Source organism: Bombus terrestris, chromosome 14, assembly GCF_910591885.1.
Source record: "Bombus terrestris chromosome 14, iyBomTerr1.2, whole genome shotgun sequence".
Classification (NCBI taxonomy): domain Eukaryota; kingdom Metazoa; phylum Arthropoda; class Insecta; order Hymenoptera; family Apidae; genus Bombus; species Bombus terrestris.
In genome coordinates, this window is record NC_063282.1 from 5,492,507 (window position 1) to 5,518,728 (window position 26,222).

The window sequence follows — 26,222 nt, forward strand, 5'->3', positions numbered from 1 at the left end:
AAGGGGGAAACCGCGAATAATTTACAATCTTCTTACCTGATCGTAAGAATCTATAAAGTTTCTAAGAGTAGTTTCCCTCGTTGAGCGATAAAATGAAGGAGCGAGGAAATCGTGGCTAGAGACGCAACGAAACCGATTTAGAATCGATTCATCATCATCATCATCATTATCACTGTGCTACGTGGATCGACTGTACGACCTGCCTCCGGCTCACCACCCTCGTGAAGCATTAACGAACCGTGACATTCTCATTTTACAGAAATGTCGGACGAAATACCCAGCGAATATTGGAACCTCGTACGTTATTCCACGGGTGTTTTCCTACGACTTCTTCTTCGATTGTGTTACTTATTAGATTTATACTAAAAATATTAGAAAAATATTATTTTTGTCCATTTTACTTTAATATACACGTAATAGAATTATCTGTTATGGGGAATTGATACGAGCTAAATTAGTTGGAGAAATAATTGTTGAAGAGAAAAGTCAGATAAAAAGCTCTGAAACTTATTCAATACTTATTATATACTTATACTATTTAGTTCAATACTTATTATTATACAATAAGATGATGAATAATGTAGTGACCGCGTTGCTGATTTTTATGCATTTATGAAAAATTTTAAAGTGTAATATTCTACAGAATGCGCATCATATGAAACAATATATAAAATAACCAAAATAGAGTATCAATTATAATATTTAACGGATAAAACGATCTTTTATCCAGTTCCAGTTTTTTAATTATATTCGCAAAAATATGAATTTGTATGAATATTCGCAGTCTAGTAATAACAATAAATATTTGTTCATCTTTCAAAAACTCAAAGAGACATATATTTAATCTTGAAATAAAAATGCAAATAAAGATACAACTTGGTACAATAACATTTTTTTAATTGGTCTTCTGATAAAGAATGAAAACTATGATTTATTCTGTTCTTCGCCTATCTCTTTCAAACTAACTCTATTTGTCAAAATCATTTTGATATCACATGCACGACCTTTAAAAGCTAGATATTTTATTGAGAATTAAATAATTCAGTCGAAGCCAATCAAGCGGACAAAAAACAACAATCGAAAGGCGAAGTCACCCATCGGCATTCTTGAAAGGAAGAACAAATGCAGTTAGAAAGCGTTACGAGGCTCTATATTGTTCCATTTCGCTGAACCTAGCCTGATCGTTTCGCGGATTCGCGGCTGCTCCCCGCGAATAGCCATTTCACGCGAGCAGATATTCAATCTGACATGACACACATGTTTCTTACTGCGTTCGTGCCACCATCGGATTGCACGCTGCGTAACTGTGCTAGATTATCAACAGGTCTACGGAGAAAGTACCGCGAATAATTCATCGGATCATGCGTGATTGATCGTTACAGGAGAAAAATCGTTCGCGGTCTTCAATGACGCTCGTGCACGCACAGGGATATTGAAAATGAAAACGAAACGATCGGACGGAAAGTGGTTTTCATACAAGATTCCTTGATCGAAAATTTTCTGATGGAGGATTCGTTGATCGAAAATTCTCTGATTGAAAATAACTCGATCGAAGACTCGATTTAACGATGGATCGTAAAATAACGAAATGAAGGTTTCAAACACGTTTATACATCAAAGACTAAGGATCTATTTCTTTCGCAGCTTATCATGGACCTTCATCAACGGAGAATGGCAACCATTCGGCATTTTACGGATGTTGCACGCAGCACGTATTCGACGATCTGATTGTTAATCATAAGAATACTTACAATGAGCCATGAACCACATGGGAGGAATTGTTTTACGATCCTTGGTTCGTAAAAAAAAAGAAATCTTCCCTCTGTTACATATGCTATATATAACTTAAGTTTTCTAAAAAAAAAAAAAAAAAAGAAATAAATGAAGGGCCATTGAATCGCGTCCGAATTGATTAAAGATCAGTCAGCTGTATTTGAGGAAGGTAGTATCTAGAAAATTACTTGATTTTGCATGTGGAGGTGTTAGCTTCTTTTTATTCACATTTGCAAAAGAATGTAGGGGTTAAGGCAAAAGTTAAGAGCTAAAAGTTAAGTAACATCGAGTGAACAAACGTTGCAATTTTGTCAAACGAAATTTCGTCGCCGAACGAAAGTACCTATCGTTGAGGAGCAAAAACCGTAGCGTGATGTAGCTTCGGAGGAGGAAGAGTGAACCGTCGAAAAAACGATGGCGAACGAACGAAAGAACGAACGAAAGTGTGTCGTCCATTCTGGCACGTATTTCCTTTTCTATGTTCAGAGGGGGGCATCGTTGTTCGGGCCCCGACAAGCTGAAGAGCTTGAGGAGTGCTCGCGGCGCGTTGCCCCATAGTGGGGGCAGCGACATAAGTACGAGACGGCCTTAAGAAAAGCCTTCATTCTGATAGCAGATCGCGATTCACGGAGTCGGTGAACTTGTAAAACGCGGCCAAAAGTAGCCAGTGACCAAAAGTCGCGATCGAGTGTGAAGACAAAAAAGACGAAAATCCGGAAGAAAAATTGATAAAAAGAAAGGAGAAAAGGTTTGATAGCGTCGAGAGGAAGCTTTCGATCGGGATAAAAGTTCGTTCGATGCGCGAGACCGATGAGATCGCGACTGCGTTGGTGATCGTTCACGGGTGCACTTTCCAGTAAATCCTTCAAGAGACACGAGAGATCGAACGTCCATAGATCAAACACTATTCCGTGGATCCCGCTGTTCTTCCAAAGGCAAACGAGGTGGGTAGTGTGAACAAACTTTGCTCGACAGTAATTGCTCAACGCGATACGGCGTGAATACGTAGAAGGACTCGCTGGCCCAAACAGCGTTCGTTTACGTAAGTCGAAGGCCACGATTTCCTCCCGGAGGAAAGACGTGTTTGAGTCTTCTTAAAGGAAGGATAGAATAATTATCGAAATCGTTAGTCATCGAGTATATGCCAACAGCTATTAACATCTACTAACCTTCCGCAATTCGATCGAATTTAATTACAGTTAAATGAAATACCACAGTTATAAATAGAAAGATCAATCTAGAAATCGGAAATACCATCTTATCCGTCTCGATAATTATAGTGAACTTACAACAGTTCGTTGAGAACATTGAAAATTTACAACATTATAATTTAAAAGAATCTTTTCAGGTGGTATAAGAAAATTATAACAGTTTCCATTGACTACAACGTTCAATTTTTCTCAACAAAATCGCGCAATCCCATATGATCTCTCAATTATTATTAAAACATTCTTCCTCGATGCGTTTACAAAGCGCACTTTGTAATTTCAGATCGTAAACAATGAAAACACAAAAGAGAGTATAGAATACGCGTAGCCGCGCCGTTTAATCGCCACCGGAGATCGTTAAATCGTTGCAGTTTTACCACGCTCGTTATCTGTTCCGTTAAAGTTTCCGCGATTATCGGAAGTTAACGCCGCGCGTTCGCACACCGGCTCGATTTACTGTTCACCGTGTATTTCTGCGTTTCGTTTGGGTGGATATGTTGCCACCACTCAAGATTCGAGGACGTTATCGCGAAACGGTAATTCTCAGAGACTGCAACAGCGACTTCCTTGTTGCCACAATGTTACACGAAGATCCCGTGAGCTGAGCATCCGCGAGACGCGCTTCGGGACAAGAAGAGGTTACAAGAAGCAGAAGATGACGGGGGGTTGGCGCATCTTTCGAGTACGTTGGCGCTCGGCCTCGAGCTTCCTTACACGAGCTCCTTCAGGAAACGTTTCCTCTCTGTTTATTTTCTAAAAATTCCCCAGAGACGCGGCCTGAGCATTAAGCACCGTGCGCACGATTACCATAATCGGAGTTCGATAATCGAGCGTAGACATGGCGCATCGTTTATGATCCCACGTCGGATGGAAAAAAAGAACGATAGGCTTTTTCAATAGATTGACATTATTGGATCGGAGACAAGATGGTGGCTCTTTTGTTTACTGAGTTAGGGTTGTTGTTACGCGAATTCGTGCTTTGACGAACTAACGAAATATGTCTGAAGAAATGCTTGTACTCGTAAGAATCTATATGAACAGCGCGTATGGGAAACATAATAAATCAAATTGTGTTGGTTTTCTGAGTTTTATGTCACTTGGTGGCTCAGCAGAAGTATTTTGACAATTTTTGACGAAGCAGGGTACCATCCGACAGATGATATAGGCCTTTTGAAAATAACTAGTAAATCTGATGATATTTTGTAAGAAACGAATATTAGTTTGACTGTTATGTTAGTCTAATTTAACTAATGTTAATCTGCATAACTGTAATGTTATCAATATCTCTTCAATTTTTAAGAAGCTAACAAAACCACGTATTTAATCAAAAAATAAGTGAAAAGGTAGATTTTATATGGAATTGATTGAATTTTAAAATTGTTCCTTCCTATAAAAGACAGAGTATGTGATTTATTATCTTTGCACTTGTATTTATTAGAACACGTATCCATTGTAGTCATAGCCTAAGGGCTAATGCTCGATGCTAGATTATATTCGCTATCTCAATAATATACTAGATTACTGGGTGTATTTTATTTTATGATTTGGACTTTTATGATTTTATTTATGATTTAGATTGTATAACATTGTGTGCTCATCGTTACTGAGGGTTCCATATATTTGAGAACAGAATATGGTTCATCAAACTTTCTGAGGAAGTATGGTCTATACCGTCAATCCATTTCACTTTTGTAGGCCAATCAGTTGAACTTGGTTGAAGATATTCTGTTAGCTGAATCTTTTCACGTCAATATTGCACTCTATCTGTGAAAGATCTACAGCGGCTACAAAAGTACTTTCATGTGATTAAAAAGATTGCATATTACACGAATAAAATGTAGAACCTGATAAAAAATGTGAAAATACTTTTTGCATCCACTCTAAGCCTTTCTAACAAAATGTACTTCGTCATACAATCCAGTAGATTGATAAATCTATCCAATGCAGTTTAAGAATTAGTTTCATGCAATCTTCGAATAAAATTTTTGTCCTGAAAACCCAGTAATCTCTTTTCCTGTAGATCGCATCAAGCACTGGTTTTGAAAGGTGGAATTTCGTCAACGATGTGAATGTGGAGATAAGGTCCGAATAACAGTTGTAAAATCGTGTACGATCCGGTAATGCAAGCCATTTCACGTGCTCGTCTAACTGTCGTTCGACAATTCTAGGAAAACGTTTTTTTTCAAAAATAAAAATAAATTTGAATCATATTCTGTCACTGAAGTATTACTTGAACGCGTAAGTATATAATCGACACGGCAGATAGTTTTGCGGGCGATTTAGCTTTATCGAGTGGACTTTGATGGCAAGGACGTTCGTTCGCTCGCCAAGGCGACTCTCTTCTTCGTTTTGCGCTACTTGTGCGTCACGGAAAGTGCTTTCCAGTCTAACATTAATGACGTCGATGTCTAAAGTTATCCACGGGAGTTAGCGGAACCAGTTCGCGCACATTGAAACGTAACTCGATCGACGAATGCACCAACCGAACGGTAATGGGACGGGATTACAGCCGCGAGAATCGTCCGAGCTTTCCGTAATTAAGATCGTGATATTACCGAAGTCTAGAAATAGGTTGTTCGCGCACCGACCGATAAAATCGTCGATTAAATTACGATGTGACACGAAAAGTATCGACTCAACAACCACTTCTACACGTGTTACGCGGAAACGATATCGTCCAAACGAATTTATGGAATCGACGAGACTATCATTTTTGCGAATATTACGTGATAGGAAAATGGCCGGTAGAGTCGATGGTCTTGAATGGTCTTTCTAGTTTTTAAGCTTCGCGTGTATTTCTAATTAAACAGCCGCCGACAACAGAATGAATGCAAATTGTGCGCACAAAACGCTTCCAGCATGAAAATGGTTAAGAGCGTAATTTTTCAAAATGTTATACTTACGACATGTTACTATTATTACAGTGTACGGTTCTCCGACGAAATATAGGTTGTTACGTGATGTTATACAAGCTCCAGATCTATTACTTTCTCTCTCGAGTCCCGATGCAGTTAACGAAAGAATAGTTTTACAATTCAGTCAGGCTAGACCTAACTGTTCGGCGTTTTCTTGAATTCCAAAGATCCAGACAGCGAGTAAAATGGGGCGGTATAAACTTCTTGAAAACTTGATATACCGGTAGTTTGGTTACATGGCGTGTACTAATGAGTATTCCAATCACACCTCAAGCTGCTATGTTAGATGGTAACTGTTGACGTCTAACGCTATGTACACCTTCTTATCATCGGAATCCATTTTTTAACCTTATTAGATTCTAACGTTCTTTTCTTGCTGTCTTTGAGTAATCTTTCTTACTTCTTTGATGTCCCCGTGCCCTGTCATTTTTCTTCTTTTTATTCCTTTTCTATGTCATATTAGCGAGTCTATCTTTTTATTGTCCGAACTGTTTTGTGTCTTTGTATTGTGTCTTTTTATTCCTAGACTTTTTTGTGTTTATGCACTGTGTTTCTTCTCTTTATTGCCTCAACTCGACTCTACTCCTTATTCGTTTGTCTCCTTTCTGATTCCTTATGTTGCTATTTGTCCTTCTATTATAATTATTATGTTCTCGCAATACTTCTTTTCATTATATTCCTTTTAGTCCCTTTTTCCAAAGTTCTTTTTATCTTTGAGAGAACTTCTTCTTTATCATCTTTGTGCAATGTCTTTTTTTTCATTGTTGAAATTCCTCTTTTAGTATTCTTGCGTTGATTTTCACTATTGGTTCTTCGTTATTTGTTATTGTTCCATTTTGGGATGTTCTTTGAATTTCCTCCATTATTAGGATCTTCTTCCTTGAAAATTTTTCCATGTCCACGAGGTGACAAATTATAGATACTAGTAATAAGGTTTGGATATTGTTTGTAGATCAGGTTGGTCTACCAGAAAATTCGCTATCAAAAGGAACCTTTAGCAGGTTCACAGAGGTCAGACAGTTACCAGGTACAAATTTGGAGAAACTGATCTTCAGTATCACTGACGATATTTAACAATACTATCCATATGGAATTCGGTCAATGAATTGAAATTTCATTCATTATGGAAAAATCGGTGAACCATCTGTCTTATCTTGACAACTGCTTCGCGGTGCTTTTATACTTTAATTTATCTTAAATAAGACGCACGCCTAAAGGTACCTCTAGTTATTACAATTTATTTATTCATCTAATATAATCCTTATAAATAGTCATAAATTAGTAGAAATCTTTAATATTAAAAAGATAAACACTGAATTATAAATAAATAAATTCCGATAGATAATAAATCGTATATATAATCGTCTTAACGATTAATCATCACCATATATCATTTACTCGATCTTTTAATATAAAATCTCGCTTGATCATGAAGTATGAAGACCGCTACACTCAAACGCGATGCCGCGGTAAATGTACGTAACGCGGTGGTCTGTTCATCGAGACGTGCCGATTATCTTGCACGCCAGTGGCGCTTATGAAATAGCTGACCGCTAATTGAAATGTATGAGACGACCAATGGGTTACCGCTTCCTTGGCCAAGGTCCAATCTACTCGTTTCAACCTTTACGAATTCAGAAAAATCAAACGTGTCATGATGTAAAATTTATGAAATTCTCGCGGAACCTTTCAGACCTCATCAACCATAAAAAAAAAAAAAAAAAAAAGAACAAAGAATGAAAAAATGTAGCAGGTTGCATCTGCACCAACTTCCCGCTCTGTATCGTTTATCCATTCTACCAACAGTATAAATTAGTCTGCACTCAAGAAGATGGTATAACGGTCCCATTTACATTCAACCGCGTAAGGATTAATGACTAATTGAAAAGCCGTGTAGAGAAGCGCCGGACACAGGTTTCGTTGCTCGAGTTAAGAGGGAATGTTCGTGATTTTTGGAACTTCCACGAGTACCACGACCATTTCAGAGAAACTGTACGGAAATTCTACGATACGAGAAAACCTCATTTATCTTCCTCTTCTTCACGTGCAAAGTTATTTCTTTGATCCATTCAGGACTGAACAATACGAATAACGTGTAACGTGTAGAAGTAGCATTATGAAAAAAATACAAATAAAGTAAGTTAATATTATTTCGTCAGGATAAGAAAAAAATAAGAAAAAGAAAAAATATAGAATAATAGCAGTAGCAATGCAGAAGCTGTAGAATCTCTGATCGAAGAATCACAGGTACAAAAGGAAATTCTATAATGTAAAGAGAGATATTGCTTTTTATTGCGCTATAAAATACTTCAATTTTTTCGAATTTCATAAAAGTGGAGGATCTAGAATCTAGGCGGAAGTAGAAGTAATAAAATGATATCGACCAAATTCTTGGACTTCCTTCTTATAACTGCAATATAAGTTCGATAGAGTTCAACAGAGTTCAATAGAGTCCAGTAATGTGAATTGGTTAAAAAGAAATTACAAATAAAATGTTGCAACCAATGCAACCTTGGTCCTTGTGGATTAATATGAAGGATCGTTATGCGACAATCGCAGGAGCTCGCCTCTAAATATTCAATGGCGATTAAACCAGACGCCGTCTACTTCCTCGAGAGATAATATATTCTGTGCCGATGGAGAAGTACGCAATCTGTTCGATGGTAATATCCGCATAAAAGGCAAATCGCTGATTCATTTAACCCGAGTCCTTTGTCGATCAATGTACAAGATGAGACTTGAATGAAACTCATGTCATACGATGTCTCAATTTTCTCTGAAGAAGATCAACTTGAGAGTAAAGAAACAGATCATGAAAAAAAGAAAAAGGAAAACAAATAAAAGAAAAGTATGATCGATGATTACGTAACGTTTTTCAAAGCGACTCGAGCAGCTTGCGCGTGACGATCACGATCACTTTATCACCGCTACTAATTGGTATTCCGATACGAGCAGCCACCGTGAACGTTATTCGAGCAGCGAGTATGGCATGGGAAAAACGCGAAGAATTTCGTTGACTAGACCATCGACACCTTACGAGCATACCATATTTCTAAGCAGCCAGCCAAACGTTATTTTCCTTCTATAAAACGGGAGCCATTGAATTATAGCCGCTCGTTACAATCTCTAACATCCGCTAACGCTGTTGAAAATAATTGGAGGATCGTAATTAGAGAATGGCGAGGCAACGAGCACCGTGAAGTCGTAAACGCATTGTACTTACGGGCTTTTGTAAAAAAAAATGGTACTTAACACGACATTGTTTCTATTCTTAAGCACAATTGCTTTCTTTTAAAAATCGAAGTAATTACTGCGATAAGAAGATAGCTCCATTTTTCTCATTTGAGTAAGTCAACGAAAACCAATCTTAAAATCGATCAGAATCGAGTCACTGAAACGTGCGACATATTCACAATCAACTGATAGTCGCGATAATAAACTTTTGCGCCTTTATACATTGATTTAAAAGCAGAAGGTATATGAAATTACAGTTTTCTCTCTTTTCTAATAAATACAATTTATCTCTAAATCGATATCGGGTTACGGATGATCAGAATAACTTATTAGAATACCGAATATTAAAACACGCGTATAGAAGATGATAAAAATTATTATCAATCACTTTCATCGCGTCAGATACAAAGCAGTAAACAGGATAAAATACCTTAAAGATCAGAACTCTAATGCAACGTTAAATATTAGAGCTGACTTCTTATTGCTACAAGCTGTTCAATTGGAGAGGACAAAACATTCGAAAAGTCGTACGAACCAACGACCGTCATTTTGGATCCTATGTCCACCCTCGAAAAAAAAAGATTCCAAGATAACAAAGGCACCGTCTGCATGACAAGAGAAGGAAAATCGGAACAAAAGACCTAACCCAGTTCCCTGCAAAAATATCGCTCCGCTTTCGCCATGTAAATCGAAAACCATCAAAAAATTCGAAAGCGGCTTCCGTTGTCGTTTATTCGTCGAAAAATCTGGTAGGAGGAGAAGATCGGTTGTTCCTAGTTTGCCGATGATCCGTGAGGTGATTGACAATGGGCGGACAATTTTCGCACGCCCGTAGCCTAACAACGCATCCGACCGGTTTAAGATTTCACTTCCTTGTGATTCCGAATACAAATGGCGGCACACACCCAAGAGCCGGTCGCTCGTGCTTCACAGGAAGGAAGAAGGAAAGAAGCAGGCAATCGGCGAGGAAACACTTTGCGATTCTAGAATTATCCTGTGCAACCTCTGGAAAAGAAAAGAAGCCGCAAGTGAATCACCGGTCGAACGATTCTCGAGATCGTTAAAGATAGGAAAAAATCGGCGTGGACATTAGAATGACGATGATGAAATACACGCACTGACGATCTAATGGATTAAAAATAACGTTTAATCGAGGATCAGACTACTAGGAAATTCGCAACGAACAAATAAAACGTGATCGTTTGTCGAGATGTTTAAACGTGGCTGGATTTCACAGGCTATAAAAAAGGAGACGATGCAAATTTCCTTCAAAAGATATTAAAACCTCGTTTAAACATGCACATTGCGAAAAATATGCTTCCGAGAGGCATTTAATTATTGTGACAAATGAATTTTCAATATTATAATATATTTTTAATATCTCTATGCTTGCTTCGAATGTTTTTTTTTTATTTAATGCAAATGATAAAAAAAAGCATGAAGATCCACAACGTTAATTTAAATGACGACCGTATGAGAGCTAAGATGTATAGGATACACCAAATACACCAAATGTTATTCGGATTAATCGTTCCATGTGCGATACAATTTGCAAGCATACCATTGCCTTTTTACAGTGATGCAACATTTTGAAGAATCGCATTCATTTTTATGCCAACTCTAACGGGACGTGCGTTTACGTGGTTTGACGATGAAAGGATCAATCGACTGTGCTCGTCCAAAGACTCTTTGTTCGGTGACAATTTAGAGGATACTCCCTTTAACTGGATAAACGGGCGACCGGTTAATTCGAAAACAATATTCAATGTGATAAAACGCGCATCAGTTACATGGAAGTTCATCGATATTCTTTCATTTATTCGCGTCTCGTCGATTGGTTTATCTAATTGTAAGTAACGCTGCTAATGCAACAGTTATGTTTTCTATGTGTACTTGGACGAAAGAAAGAAATAAATCAATAAACAATGTGTTAAAACAAACAATATCATTTAACTTCTTCGATTTATTTTTAAACAAATAATATGCATTTCTTGAAGAGCAGTATTTCGGTAGTAAATGTGTTAGAATGAAGTTTTCTCTACAATAAATGCTACGAACGGCGGATAACTACGACATGTGATTCATTGTCTTCCTTTGAATGAAAACGTGACCGGATAAGGGGAATCTATATATAGCCACATGAAAACCCGTTTGATTTTACATTCAATTGATAGATACGACCGTTTCTTGCTAAAATCATTTATTTTCAAGAAATCGATTCATTGAGTTCGTTAGTGATTTTGTTTTAGTCACGTTGGTTTTCTAATTTATCTCGACGATCCTTCTCGTTTCTGTATAATTTCCCCATAATTCCTGATGTCATTAGAAATTCACCGTGATTGGTAATCTGTCAGACGTTAATTTCTCTGAGTATATACTACGTTCGTTTTAATCATATCGTTTGAATTTTGCGACACGCTTTCGCCGTAAATACTAATTGAAGCGAGTGCGCAGTGAGAATGTGTTAGTCCGGTCGTTTTTAATTGCGTCTCGCTCTACTGAGGTTATCAATACGCTGTATCAAAACTGGACTTTCTAACGTCGAATCTTTTAATTACGTATGTAAATTATTTCTAAATTTCTACTGTTCTAGCTTCCGATTAATCATGATGGTCAATATTGGTACTCTAGTCTATTGATTTGATCATATGTCTGCGATTGAGGAAAATTTAATCATTCGTTACCATGATTTCGTTTTTCCAAATAAGACTTTAATTACATGTGGCTTAATGAAAACATAATGTAGTCGAAATAGCATTCATATAATTTTATACATTTTCCGAATAATTAACTAATTCCATTCCATTCCAGATTCATCAAAATCATCGGTTCTAAAGTACAACAATTTTCCCAACGCAACTCTTACAACATTTTCATTCTGAAACAATCTATTGGTCGAAAAATTTAGAAAATATTATACGGTCATTAAAGATGAATAAAAATTCTATTCCTATATATATCGTATAAGATATTTCCCAATTATTTATAGTGACTGCTGACAAAGTTTTAATATTTCTATTATTCAATGCGATTAAAAACAATTAATGATAATAGGCTAAGATTTAACGGTTGCTATTGACCCGAGAAATCTCGTACATGCACCGATCAGCCAAATAATTGACACGTGCATCGGATCGATATTTTCTGCTCTTTAAATCTTTAACTTTTTGGACACCGTAAATGTCCACGTTAATAATAGGAGAACCATCATCGATGAAAACAGGCTTTTTGTTGGACACAAATCGGCGAAAGAACCGGAATCTGCTAAGGTCTTGAAAGAGGTTAATTCGGTTTTCGTAACGCGTGATCGGGTCCAGGCTCTCATTGTGTATTGAGACTACTGTATTATTACATCGTCGAAATGTTCGACGATCTCGTTACAGTTAGAGGATAGCCAATTTTTCAAGCAGGGATTCCTTACGGTACTTATCCACAACGGACAGAGAAAAAAGGACAATACCTTGAGTTTATTTAATAATATCCTGTTCAAAGTATAATTAGAGGATCATCTACCGAAACGATCTTATCGCGCGTTTAGATATCCAATGATTTTCAGATAGTTGGATTCTATCATGCTTGCATATTCGGCAAGCATCATTTGACAATTTGAAGAGATACCTAAAAACCCACCTTAGATCTTCTATAGAAATTTATATTTTCTAACGAAACCTTTGATCTTTATCGAGAAGACATCAACCCTTTACAATGTAATAGAACGAAGAATTAAAAACGGAGAAGAAAATAATTATTTCCTTGTACTCGAGATTCCTTGTATTTTTGGGGCATCAGGTGCAGAAAATATATACTATATGTACTATTATATAGGTAATAAATATTAAGTATTGCATTATTAAGATATTAACGCTCCTACGGTGTAATAATAAAGCGAAGAGGTTAAAATGAAGAAGAAAATAATTATTTCTTTATCCTAAAGATTCCTTGTATTTCTGGTGTCAGAATGTTAATGATTGCTTTGTATGGTAACGTTTAACAAGTTCGCTACGTACAATACGGATCAGAATATACAAGCTTTTAGGGCATGTTCGTGGTACCGGCTTGAATGTGAGACGCGAAGTAAGAATCACGACAATGTGAAAAAAATCTTTCATAATATATATCCAACACATACGTAAAACTTTACAATTTATTTATATGCAGTTGTAAAGAAAATTATTTGTTAACATTTAGCAATACAGAATACATTGAGAGGCAAATTATTTGTTAACGTTCAGATAATGGAAACCCACAGAAATGGAAGGAAATCCACAGCAATCTGTCAAAATGTGAAGTTAACAGCGTTATATTTTGCTCGAGTTCTTCTTTACTCTGTCACATTGTGCAAGGATTAAATCGGCGTCAGAATCTCTACACACATAAGAAGCTCTCATAAGAAGAAGTTGATCCGATCGTTCTAACGGATATTTTGCGTGAATAGATTGATGGCAGGATGATGAAGGATTGCATTCCGAAAAGAACAATCGTGTACAGTTAGGAAATTAGACCGAGTCTCAGAAATCCGGAATTGTAGTTTACGTGTATCTAAGACAACGTGAAGGAGAGGGGAGCATTGTGTAAAGTCAGAATACCTTGACTCACATGATTGGGATCTCGCGAGAACCACCTGCAGCCTTCGTGACTGCCGGTGCAATTATGAGAAAGTCTAGCAAACTCGCTCGTTAGAAGAGCCACGTGCGACCTTCGATGACGCTCAAATTGGCGATACTTAAATTATCACCTCTCGTGCCTCGCAAACACTTCGAATTCCGCTAACGCCATACTTTTAATCCTACGATTAAATCCTATTTCCTTCCATGGTTCTAACTTTCATTGTCAGTCTCCCAAGCAAGACTTTGCTTAACGCTAAAAACTATTATCTTTTGAAGTATAAAATTTCTATCAAAGAAATCAAATGCAATATGAAAAAGTACGTAGTATGAGGGGAAAAGAAGCTTTCATTTTCATTTACTTGTTATATTTGTTAAAGAAATTTAAGAAACTTGTGTATCATTTTATATTATAAGTACACTGTGGATATTTATGGTAGATATACATACGCAAATATATATATATTATATTTTTACCAAAAATCATTCTGACATTCCTCAAAATATACCACTATAAATCTATCAAATTTCTATGAAGTTCTAATATTAAAAACGAAATACGGATATAAAATTCCTGCATTCCGGTAACGCGATCTAGTAACGAAATATCGATACGATTTTTAACGGTGTAGTTTATAACAGGATAGCATAGTTACCCGAGTACCCTTGAATTAACTTTCAGAAGTAGCGATTAGGATCAAGCGTTAATAAATAATTCGAAGATCTCATGTTAAGAAACGGAACCATTACCAAGAACAAACAGAATACCGTAACATTCAACGGAGTAGAATTTTTGCCCAACATTTTTATCGCGGGCAAATTATTTCGTTGGCAGGTCTTTTAAATGAAGAAATAAATTCTTTATGTCGAACAAAACATGTTAACAGGGTCGTTTGCGATATAGTCGCAATAAAGGACTTTGATGCAACATGTGTTCACATTCGCTCGAGCATCAAACGAATCAGAGTATGAAAATTTCTATCCTGCCAGAGTTTGATGTGTGCACCACGAGAATATTTACCGTACTAGGAGTCAGTAGCGTAAAATTGGCTAATTAGAAACGCATGAGCGAACAGAGACGAGAATGATGGACCACAATACGGGTCGTTCTTTCGCGTGAACCTCCTGACGAAGGTTCGAATAAACTCGATTAATTTTCAACGAATTTATCGCGAGCCACAGAGCAACGACTTCTACCATTCTTCTTAGGTAATTACAGTAAATTATTTTTAGTACTTTTAACATGTCAAACATTTAAAACCTTCAACGTGTGCCTAAATAGTTTATATGCAGTTAATTAAAATTAAAGTGATACGAACAAAATAAATAAGAGTATGGAATTACGTTTTTGTTTGGATAAAAGTAGCTTTGGTTTGATAATTTTAGAATTAACAAATGTAGTTTTTCTATTATGTCGTGCTTTTAAGCTTCATAAAATTTCTTAATTCGATAATAATGTTTTTACTAGTACTATAAATATAAGTGACAAGTGAAGTTAAGATATTCTCAATTATTTTTTGACACCCGAAATGTACGTATTTTAAACAGTGTTTGCGTAGTGAATTTCATTGACTTTTACTAATTCCAGAACCCTCTTACGTAATAATTTATTAATAACATTATTAAATTGAGACAAACGACTAGTTGTATATAGATTTTAGATTTCTCTTTCATAACTTCAAAAGTATTGAACAAAGTAGAGTATCAAGTGATTTACAATTTGTATGATGTACTCTTAAAATGTCAATTGTTTTGTATCAAACTTGTTCTGATTATGTAAGAGGCTCTGGTGCTGTTAATTTCTGATTCGTGACTTTGTCACTGGTTTGTGAAATTTCACTAATCAAATTATACGTATAAGAGAACTTGGCAAGTGTGTGATGAAGATCTTAGACATTTATTCTTTGAAGTCAATTCACTTCAATTCAAGCCTGATTCAGTCCTACTTATATGAATATATTTTATACATAATTCAAATTACTTGACCAACCTAAACGAGTCTTAGCCACGATTAAAAAAGAGAAGAATTGCGTCGAGAAACACGCCGTGGTTGTTTATTAAAAATTATTTACTGCAATTACCTACCGTTATCCGTCGAAGTCTAATTAAGAGCTTCGCAAATTGCGCGAAAATTCATACCGGATGAAAATCAAACCGAAACAGGAGCGCGTAATCGCCGCGAGGAGAGAAATGCAAGAGGCGTACGCGCGATCCAACTTTATGGATTCCCTCGAAAACCCGTTAAAGCTTAAGTATCTCCTTTTTAAGCTGCCTTTCGCGCTCGATCGCGGAACCAACTTCCAGTTGCATACATGCCACTTTTCCATGTCCATTTCCATTCGACGAGCCCCCTAACTCGCGTAGCCAGTGTCAGAAATAATTCGTAACCCGTAAAACAAAAGTTCAACGCACCACCGAGACGTACAGCGTTTGTAAAGGACTGTCTAACCGTAAAAAGGTCATAATTTTAATCATTTTTTCAATTTCCAAATTCTTAAGGACCCTTTGTTATTAGAATTTTAAGTTTCGAAATTTGTAAGAGTCTTTGATGGGCGTAGTACGTTTTTAAATTCTTAAGGATCCTTACTTAGAGAAAATGTCGCTATTGTCGCTAATGTTTATAAAAAATATTTAAATAAGGTAGAACTTCCAAGTACAAGCATTCAAAAATGAGTAATACGACTTATTAAGGAGAACTACATAAATTAGTAGGGATTGGATAGAATTTCACCGCCATCCTGCAGTTCGGACTCAGTTCTTTGAATTTCATAAAAAAACAAGTACATTTTGACACAACTCTTTCTGTAATTTAATTTTAGATCTTCTGTCATTTAGTTACTTACTGTGTTACACTACATTTGAAAACAATACAAGCTAATCTGCAAAAATGAACAATATTAACTCGAATAATTAAGAGTCATTTTTGATTTAATGACTTAGATAGTGATTAGACAGCTATCTTCAACCGCGACGCGAGCCTTACACCGGATGTATGTACATGTTCGCTTGTCGAAATCCACGGAAGAAATGGCCTGATTTCCGCTTCAAAGAGTGCATTTGCGATTAACATGCAATTATTCGGGTCAACAATGCGATGGGATTGCTATTACTCCGCCATTGCTCCCTCTCTCTTTATCTACGTAAATTGAGGGTTAGGGAGAAAGTAGCAACGGAAAAAAGAAGCAAATGGCTGGCGAGGAGAGGCTCGATCTTCCTAAAGAAAGTACGACGGCATATCGAGGAATGCCAAATCATCTTTCACGCGATAAATTAATTGCTCGACTGCGCGTAATGGCACGACAGAGTCGATAAAATCAGCCTCCTTCCATATAATCTGTGCCCATTTACCACTGATAACGCATCGTTTATCCCCACATTACCCGGTGACTTTATGTACCACACCACTTTCTAACTTTTTGCAACTCCGCAGTTCCCTCCGATTAACGAGGAGAATCAGTCTGGCTAGGTCAAAATCCTGAGCACGTGTAGATGTCTCCAAGTTTCATTAAAATTGCGGAAATGGCATATCCTCGGGTGTACATCATCCAAGCAGTATCGTTCGTTTAACTCAGAGAAAAAACGAAGCATTGCTAATCATTATCAAAGTGACCAGTTTATGTTTTACCTGTTCTATAAATCCCATCGAAGCGGTACAATATCACTCTATAAATTGCAAAGTGAAGCGTGAACGAGCTATTTCGAGACTCCAAAGAGAATTCCAAGAAAATTTATCCAGCATCTACATCTATACTATTTAGATCGTTACTATCGGACAAATCTGTACGATGATGTTCAAGTGTACAAAATGAAAAACTAGTTGATTTAACACGAAGAAGAAACGAAGCATCGCTAATTATTATAAAAGTGGCCATTTTATAGTTACCTGTTCCATAAATCCCGTTTAAGCGGTACAATATCAATTTATAAATTTCCTAACTTGATAAAGTGAAGCGTGGAAGTGCTATTTCGCAGCTCTAAAAAGAGTTCGAATTTATCCAACACCTTCAGCTATACTATCTGTATCTTCGCTACAATACAAATGTACGATAATGGCCATCGTACAATCCTATATCATTACCACTATACAAGCTTAAAAACTCCTTAATGTAACTCGGAGAAAAAACGAGGGATCGCTAATCATTATAAAAGTGGCCAATTGATAATTGACTGTTCCATAAATTCCATCCAAGCTGTAGAAGCTATCCCAGCAACGTTGCTTTACAAATTCCTAACATATAAAACGAAGCGTAACATATAAAGTGAACGTGCTACTTCGAAGTTCCAAAAAGAATTACAAGAGAATTTATCCAATACCAGGAGTTAAAGGCCGAAGAGTAGTCCTAATGACACGTGACGAAGGTACGAGCCGCACGCCACGTCGAAGAACCTTTATCCCGTGGATGTTCTCATCGAGTACATTTGCACGCGAAGACTTTGGTTTCGCCTTTCCTGTCACGAGCACATTGTATCGTTCCTGACAAAGATGCCCGTAAAAAGCTACGCGCATCTGCGTATTCGGGCAGTTCATTTCGGCAAAATAACGGTGTGCTCGAAATGACCGCGATGAAAAACGACCTGTGCGAACGTTGAAGTCTCCAAAAGAGTCCTCGACTTTAGACAGGTTTGAATCTCGTATGTAATTCGGCTTAGTATTATTTTCGTCGTCATAATCTTCGATGATCGACGAGAATCCTTAATACTCTTCGAAATAAGTACCCAGGGCCTCCTTAAATCACCTGGAACATTTTTGAAGGGTAGGAAGAATGGTATAAGAGGACAGGAGGTAAGGATGATACGAAAGGATAAGACGCAAGAGCTCGAAGATCCTTCCATCCTGTATCTGACGTTTCGAAAACCGCTGATGTCATAGGATTTTCTGTATAAAAGAGCATATGTAAAAAGGAAAAATTCTATCGGACGGGATGTTCCCGCGGAAATGATGAATTGAAATTTTATGCAAAACCTGGGCGGGATGAGCGATGTTAGATGGAGCGTGTTGCCACCGTGTACAGAGGGAAAACAGGTATAAAACAAGACCACTGGCGGATAACACAGGTCTCTGTAGGCTGACTGCATCATCCGCCAGGGAAAAGGTAGTTGGTTTACCTTACTAACAGCGGTTCGAGAAAAAGGAACCCGACGCCGGTAATAACGAGGTATCGCGTAACAATCAACTGGTACTTAATCGTAAATGCTGACGGGCCGCCATTATCCTTTAAATCGATCAGTCACACTGTTAATTATACTCGTTGGAATCTGAATATCTCCTGAGAAAATTACATCGCGCTGCCGTTCTACCATCTATACGCTCATAAATCCGCGTTGCACGAGGGCCGACGAGCTTGACTTTAATTGCTCGATTTTAATATCCATCTGGCGCGGCGTGAAAGATGAGAATCAATCGACTCGACACCCGTTTAAGATGGAAACGCGAGAGCAGAACCGAGGATAAAACGTTCTAATTCGAGACTATTAACCAACCCCTGCCACTTCGATTACACGCTCTCGTACAAAACCTGTATATTTTAATAAACAGAAAAAAGAAAGAAAAGAAAAAAGAAAAAAGATACCGACTGATTCAACGTGGCGAAATAATAAACAACCGGTACATGCGATATTTCGCGAGTCATCGCGGTAAGAAATAGCGGACCCTACACTTGGCAGAAGCTACTACGCGGTTACTCTCGCAATTAGAAGCGATTCAATCAGCAAATCGCATGATGTTAAATCAAAATCACCGCTGTAACAAATCTCTAGCAATTAAGAATTAGCGAAACCAAATAGCCAAATCTATCTGCTAAATAACATTCGACGCGTACGAGAAACACTATTATGAAATCCGTACTGAATGGATTGTTTCGGTCCAACTCCCTCTCTGTCTCTGTCTCTCTCTCTCTCTCTCTCTGTGCGTCCGACCTTCTGCAAGGTCTTCGAGGAGGAGTTCTCTCTGGTCAGGAATGCGTGACTCGACGATTTTATAACCCGCTTTCAATTATCATTCCTGGTGCTCTTGTTCTTCTCCCTTCGGTTCGCGCTACGGTTGCGCCGCGAGAAGAAAGCCTGACGCGGGGAATGCACGCGCGCGGAATTTGTCCCCGTCGCGGCGGCGTTTTCTTTCCCCGCGTGCGCATCCAGTGTCTTGTTTTTTTTCTACGTTTTCGCTTATATGCGCTTCCCTACTGCCGCCACGGGGCTACGTGATTTATTCGATGTCGATTACGGGGAACAGCCGGTGCCGCGCAATGAAGGAGGAAGAGACTTCCATAGTGCGGCACTCCCGAGAAAACGAGTTGTCCTCGGGCACGTTCACCCGGACGAGCCGATGATTTGTTTCGGCTCGTTTGCCGATGATTCGCTCGCATCCACCCTATCTTTCAGCGGGATCGCGTTTTGCATGCTTAATGTCATTCGCTTGTCGCGTTAACTCGCCAAATAAACGATTAGTTGGTTTAATTCGGAGGTAACGCGTGCTCTTAGGATGCGAGTTTGTGACGACTGTATCTACTGTTGGATAGGTTGCCCGCATGAAAAGCTCAGCGCGATATTTTAAGAGCGAAAAAGTATTCAGGGATAATAACTTAATCAGATTTTCTGCTCGAGAATGAGGCAACTCGTAAGTACTCATAAGCCGGATTATACGTGCCTTTCCTCGATGCTTGGTGAATGGTTGATGTAGTTCCAATGCCTCTTCTTCCAATAGCTGTATCGAACGATCGTTCGGCAATGAGAATCGAACAGACGTTCTCTGACGTATATTTTGAGCGTAAATTTTCCAATAACAGATGCGAAAATGACTTTTCAGATATTTTGCGTGAATATTATTTTTCAATGTTGTTTTAACATATACTTGGAGCGTGGACTCTTTCGTAATACAAGTGATGATGATTTTTTGAACATTTTCCATGAATATCTCTTATTAAATTTGCTTTGTAAGCATATTTTTTCAACAAATCGTGCTAGTTGTTCAAGGTAAAAGCAATGAAATCGTTTGGTTTTTTCCAGTCATCATGAAGATCTCGGCGACTTTATTGGTTTGCGCGGTGGCATCGGCGGCGGCGGTGCCGCTCCAAGACACCCTGAATGACGCTCGATTGTTCCCTCGGAACAAGGACGCGGTTCCAGTTTCCACGGAACCCGCGATTGTCACTGGCAAGGACGCGACGAATCAGTCGACAAAAAAGCAATCAGAGAAGACCGACAGTGGAACGAAAGAGTCGAAATCCTCGTTGCTAGCCTCGATTCAAGATAATAATCAAGGCAAGCTTGAGGTTGGCCGTTTCTCAAAGCAATCCAACGAAGTCAAAACAACTAAGAAGAATCGGAAGCATAAAGCCATCTTCGTCAATTATCCTCTCGTTTCACAGCTTCCATTCTCTAACGTCCCCTACGACATCGATTATCCCAGCAACAACTTCGATACCGAAGAACGAACCATGTCGGATCCGAATAGATACGAGGAAAGCAACATCTTTTACATCAGGCTACCGCCCACGCCGTACATGTTCGTGCCAGGTTTAGGCTATATCTCGCAACCGCCCACTTACTCCACAGCCAGCCTTCGGCCACATGTCCCGTACACGAGACCCGGAAGGCCGAAACCAAACTACCAGCAACCCGTTAACCCGTTCATCAAGCTGCCCATCGATTTTGTGAGCAACGGGAAACCGACGTCGGTCTACCAATGGCAAAAGAAGACGAACAAGAAACCAACGGACAGCCCAATCACCAATCTGGACAGCGTTTCGGCGGACTTTGTGAGCAATGGGAAACCAACATCGATTTATCAATGGCAGGGCAATTTAAAACCGACCAAGAAACCAGCGGACGATTTGGTCAACAAGCTGGACAAGGGTCCGTACACGTTTAATGGCAAGCCTACCAGTTTCTTTCTGTTGAAGTCTGATGGAACCGCAGGGGCACGTCAGGCTTTCCGGTACCCCGACTACCAGCAAGATAATTCCTACTATTGAAGACACGGGGCAGCTAGTTGCTACCGAAACGTGGAACGAACCACGGCTACCTCGAATCCTACAAATCGTCGGTTTGATTGCCGGATGATGATGGATTCGAGCGAAAGAGATGAGAAGCGATGAGCGTATGCACGAGAAATGTGAAACGAGAGAGGAATCGATTCGCCATTCTCGTTCGAATCGTATAACTGCGAGTGCCAGATAATCGTGATGCTCGATCGCTTAAAAATTACACTCGCGCTTACGCTTCGTTCAGATTAGTATATTTATCTGAATTCAGGCAACTTGAAGTTGTTTTCGTCATCTGAACTTGTAGCATGCTAGATTTCAAGGGGTATACTATTGGACTTTCAGAAATCAAAGCCTCGTTTTTAATTTTCTTACGGAGTTAGGTGCGCGAAATATCGCGTTAAGGCGTCATACTACTGACTTCTGTTACTAGAACGAATGTATTATCTTGAAAGCTCTGTCAACGTTTTTCTCGAAATTATATTTTTGACTCGATCGTTATGAAATCTCCGCGTCGCCAAAAATTAGAAAATAGGGCTATGTCAATATTATCCTACAAGATCTAAATTCCTTATTTTGTAGTTATTTATAAAAAGATTCTCAAACTGTATCCGTAGCTTCTTCAAGATAGTATACCTCCTTGGAATGTTTTTTAAAGTTTCTAAGCTTGTTCTTTATTCATTGAATCGCCTGAATTCAAGAAACTTGACCGGTCTGAACGGCATTTGAAACACGTATATTCGTACAGCGACAAGCTTTCGTATTTACGGCCTTGATATAGAAGTTACACAGGCTGGTTAGTGATTTATACCGTGTTACATTTACATCTAAGAGTATAGGTTATTACGCGTATGATTATGCGGGAACCGTGGAGCCAGTTCCCTAAGACGGACAGTTAAAAAATTTCATCACGTCGATGATGGACGTCGTTGGCGTAGCTAATGCGATCTCTTTGGTAGAGATTTGTATCTTTTTTTCTCCTTATACGTTGCTTTCAAGTTCGATGCCTTGATTGTACAAGGTACAGTGGTGGAAGTTGCGTTTTAAAGTAGAAGGGAAAAGATCGAGAAGAAATATCCCTGTACGGTAAACGAGAAATGAACGATAACGACCAATGTGGAAGATAAAACGACGTAATGAGAAACGTAAACATAACAGCCGTGAAGTTTTTCATTTTTGTAGTTAAATATCTTCTGATTTTCATGTTGCGTTAATTCAGTATGTTGGTATTGATTCCACTCTGCATAATTAAGACGTATCGCTGTGGTTGTTCGAGAAACAGACTCTATTGCGAGTAGATGTATAATTTTAATTGTTACTCTTAAGTGTATAGTTTCTATTTATAGAGTATCAATATTTATATGCGTCTATCTATACGTTAATCAGTTAAAAGATGCGTATATATAATTTATATATAGCTAGCTGATTATGCAGAAGAAATCATGATGACTATTTGCTCAAGCACCATTTAGGGTAATTTAATATATAACTATCCATTGTTTTATATCTTGAGTGAAACCATGATATTACGAAGCATTTAGTATCATAACATAATGTACTTAATCGCATATATTTATTTGTAAAGTCGTAATTTATATGCCGTTATCACTAAACTTTTTTTACAGAAATTTCCTCCTTTTTTTACTTTGTAAATACGTGAAAAATATACGAAAGTTCCAATCGATAATTTCCATTTTCTCTATCTTTTTACCAAAGAAAGCGGAACGTTGGCGTTCTTCGAGAATTCTTACCAGTCGGCTGCGTCGACCAGAAAACGCGTTTCATATGTTTCCCCTTCTCACGTAGCACAAATATTGACTTGGGACGCGAGTCTACTCGGGATTATATCCTGTCTGGTTACGGGGATGCCTCGCGATCTATGCTACTTGCTCAAAGAGATTGAATTCAAAGATCGCGATAACACCAGCGCCAGACATCCCGGAAAAGCCGGCTTCAAATGGAATTTCAATACAATCTCGCGATTTCCCTCAATGATATTTCCAGGAATTCGCGTATCTTTCCTCAAATAAATTTCCTATTTGCAGATAACATATCGTTTAAAAAATACGCACGTAACACGTTAAAGCTTTTACATTGAAATAAACGATCTGTCGTTTTTAAACCTTTCTATTTGTTCGAAATGATATTACCTATGGATAAAATCATTTTTTACGACGAGTCGCTAAATGATTCTCAGATCAGAACACGAGGGGCTAATTCTCGTCACGGATGACAAACAAGACGTTGCTTAAAGGGCTTGAGAGAAAAAAAAGAGATGTTGGACGAAGGAAGATAGGCACTCTGGTCATTTCAAAGTTAGATGGTCAATTATCAAAAAATGTGGCCCTCGGGGCAAAGGGTTCGTTGTTGGCTCGATACTATCGCAAATGTGCTGTAACGGGTTAAGAGCGGTTCTCATTCTAAGCAAGAATCTAAACGGCTGACACTCGCGGCATAAACAGTACTATTCTTCGCCGATTTTCTTCTTTTGCTTTTTTCTCAACGGACACACACAACAGCCAACGCATTCTTGTACAAAGTACTATAAATACTTTTATTACACTACACTGAATGCCATGGTTCGATACAATTGAGCTTCCTCCTATAACATACGATATAAGAATATAAAAAATGTCTGCTGCTCTCGCGCCTCTGCAATTCATTATTAAAGAAAGAGAAAAAAAAAGAACCAGTAAAAATCCTTGCGCGATTATACGTAGAAAAAGGCATGTGCATCCCATCGAGAGGGGTATACATAGGTATATTGTCCAGTCTTTCGTAAAAATTCGCTCGTGACCGATTGCTTTACGAGACTGCAAATTCATTATTCTATTGTTTCCATTGTTAACATAATTTTTACGTATCTCATAAGACAACCAGTCATGATGGCTTATTCCTTTGTTGTAAAAAACGGCACACATCGACGATACGATAGAAAAAGTATCTGTTAAAACTTATAAAAATATATTATACAAGTTAAACGTAGCAACAGGAAGCGATCGTCGGTGCTTGGCTCGTGAAAGGAGAAGAAGCGCCAGCGATCACTTCCCTGGACTTAATCTACATCTCTGAGCGTACCACCGAACTCAGTCGCAGGCGTTTGCAAAACTTTCCTTAAACTATCCTAAATTTAAGTCCACCTTTCCAAAGAAAGTCTCGGGAAACCTAATCTAATACTTCTAACAACTGTAACAAAAGTGGAACGGTTTTTGCAGGATACGCGTGGCTTCGAGCAAGGACGACTCCATCCGAACATCCCTCGTTCTTTTTCTCTCACACACGCATTCTTGATCATTCTTTCTCTCTCAGTCCTTTGAAAATTTCGTCATCGTCCTACGAAACGACGGCCCTTGCTCTTGTTTCATCGCGATGTCGCGACTAACTTAAGTTAACAAGTTCACGGGCCGTTAACACGTGAGTACACAGATTCTTAGCGTCGCGACGCGAGATTAAGGTAACAAGGGATGATAGTAGACGGGCTTGCGACTCTTCTCCATCACGTAGAACGCCTTCGGTTTCCCATTTCCGGGGAAGTTCTTGTGGATGCTCGTGGAGCCGGACTTGCCGGTGATTGGTGCGTAGTACGACATGGCTGCCTTCTTCCGGTGTTTCTTCACCTTTGCCGTGTTCCTCGAGCCGTGAAGTTCGTTCGTCAGGTGAATCCTGTGCACGCCTGAATCATCCAGCCTGTAGGTCTTGTTGCTCAAGTTGGTGCTGCTTTTCTTCGTTGATTCGTTTTTCTTCGTCGATTCGTTTTTCTTCTCTTCGTGATCGGGATAGTTGAGCCTCTTATCATTGTATCTTACGTGCTTCGATGGACTGTCACTACTTTGACGAACGTTAATCTTATCGTTGTTGTTATCAAAATATTTCTTATTCTCTTGATGAGGAAGATCCTGATTGATCTTCGAACTGCCCCGAGTCTCTACAAGATTCTTCGAGTTCTGATACTTCTTGGTGACGTCCATCTTCTTCTTAGCCTGCTCCAGCTTTAGCTGAGAGTACAGTCTCTTCTTCTCGCCGATCTTCTTCACGACAGGAAGATTCCAGTGATAGATCTTCGCTGGTTTCCCGTTTCCTTGAAATCCTACGGGGAAATTCGGCCCAGTCTTGGTTATCTTGTCGTCTTTCGTCGTTTTGTGCGGTTTCGTAATCGTGTAGTACGGCGGACTAGCAGGAAGCTTCACGATATAGACGTGGCTGTCTCTATGTCCGTGTCGACGGCTGTAAGGTTGGTGGATCCGTGTCTGGGAGCCGAGTCCAGGCGGCTCGGGACCAGCCAGACGTTTCTTATGGTGTCCATCGGGGATCTGAAGCGGCGCGAGACCGAGCCGATTCAAGATCGCCGCGTTGCTCGTGTGAACCGTCTCGAAGTTGGACACCGCTTGCTCGGATGCGATTACAACGATGGTGCCCGAAAGGAGCAGCAGCGCGCAGCTCAGCAATCTGAAACGAAAAGAATGGTCAATCACAATTTCAAATGAACCGCTGTAAATATTCATATCGTTG

At 38.7% G+C, this 26,222-nt stretch overlaps 2 protein-coding genes across 2 annotated transcripts in view; one reads left to right on the forward strand and one right to left on the reverse strand.

Moving 5' to 3' along the window:
- The first annotated feature begins 285 nt into the window (after positions 1-285).
- On the forward strand, positions 286-23,273 carry LOC105666463. The gene is made up of 2 exons (XM_012316201.3): positions 286-2,717; positions 20,737-23,273. The coding sequence occupies exon 2, from the start codon at positions 20,742-20,744 to the stop codon at positions 21,702-21,704; it is 963 nt and encodes a 320-aa protein (XP_012171591.1). The 5' UTR covers positions 286-2,717; positions 20,737-20,741; the 3' UTR covers positions 21,705-23,273.
- LOC100648534 overlaps positions 23,270-26,222 on the reverse strand; it is a 34,186-nt gene continuing 31,233 nt past the window's right edge. Inside the window, exon 2 of the mRNA XM_003400582.4 lies at positions 23,270-26,159. Coding sequence (XP_003400630.2) covers positions 25,163-26,159 — 997 coding nt within the window. The 3' untranslated portion in view covers positions 23,270-25,162. The remainder of the gene's footprint in view (positions 26,160-26,222) is intronic.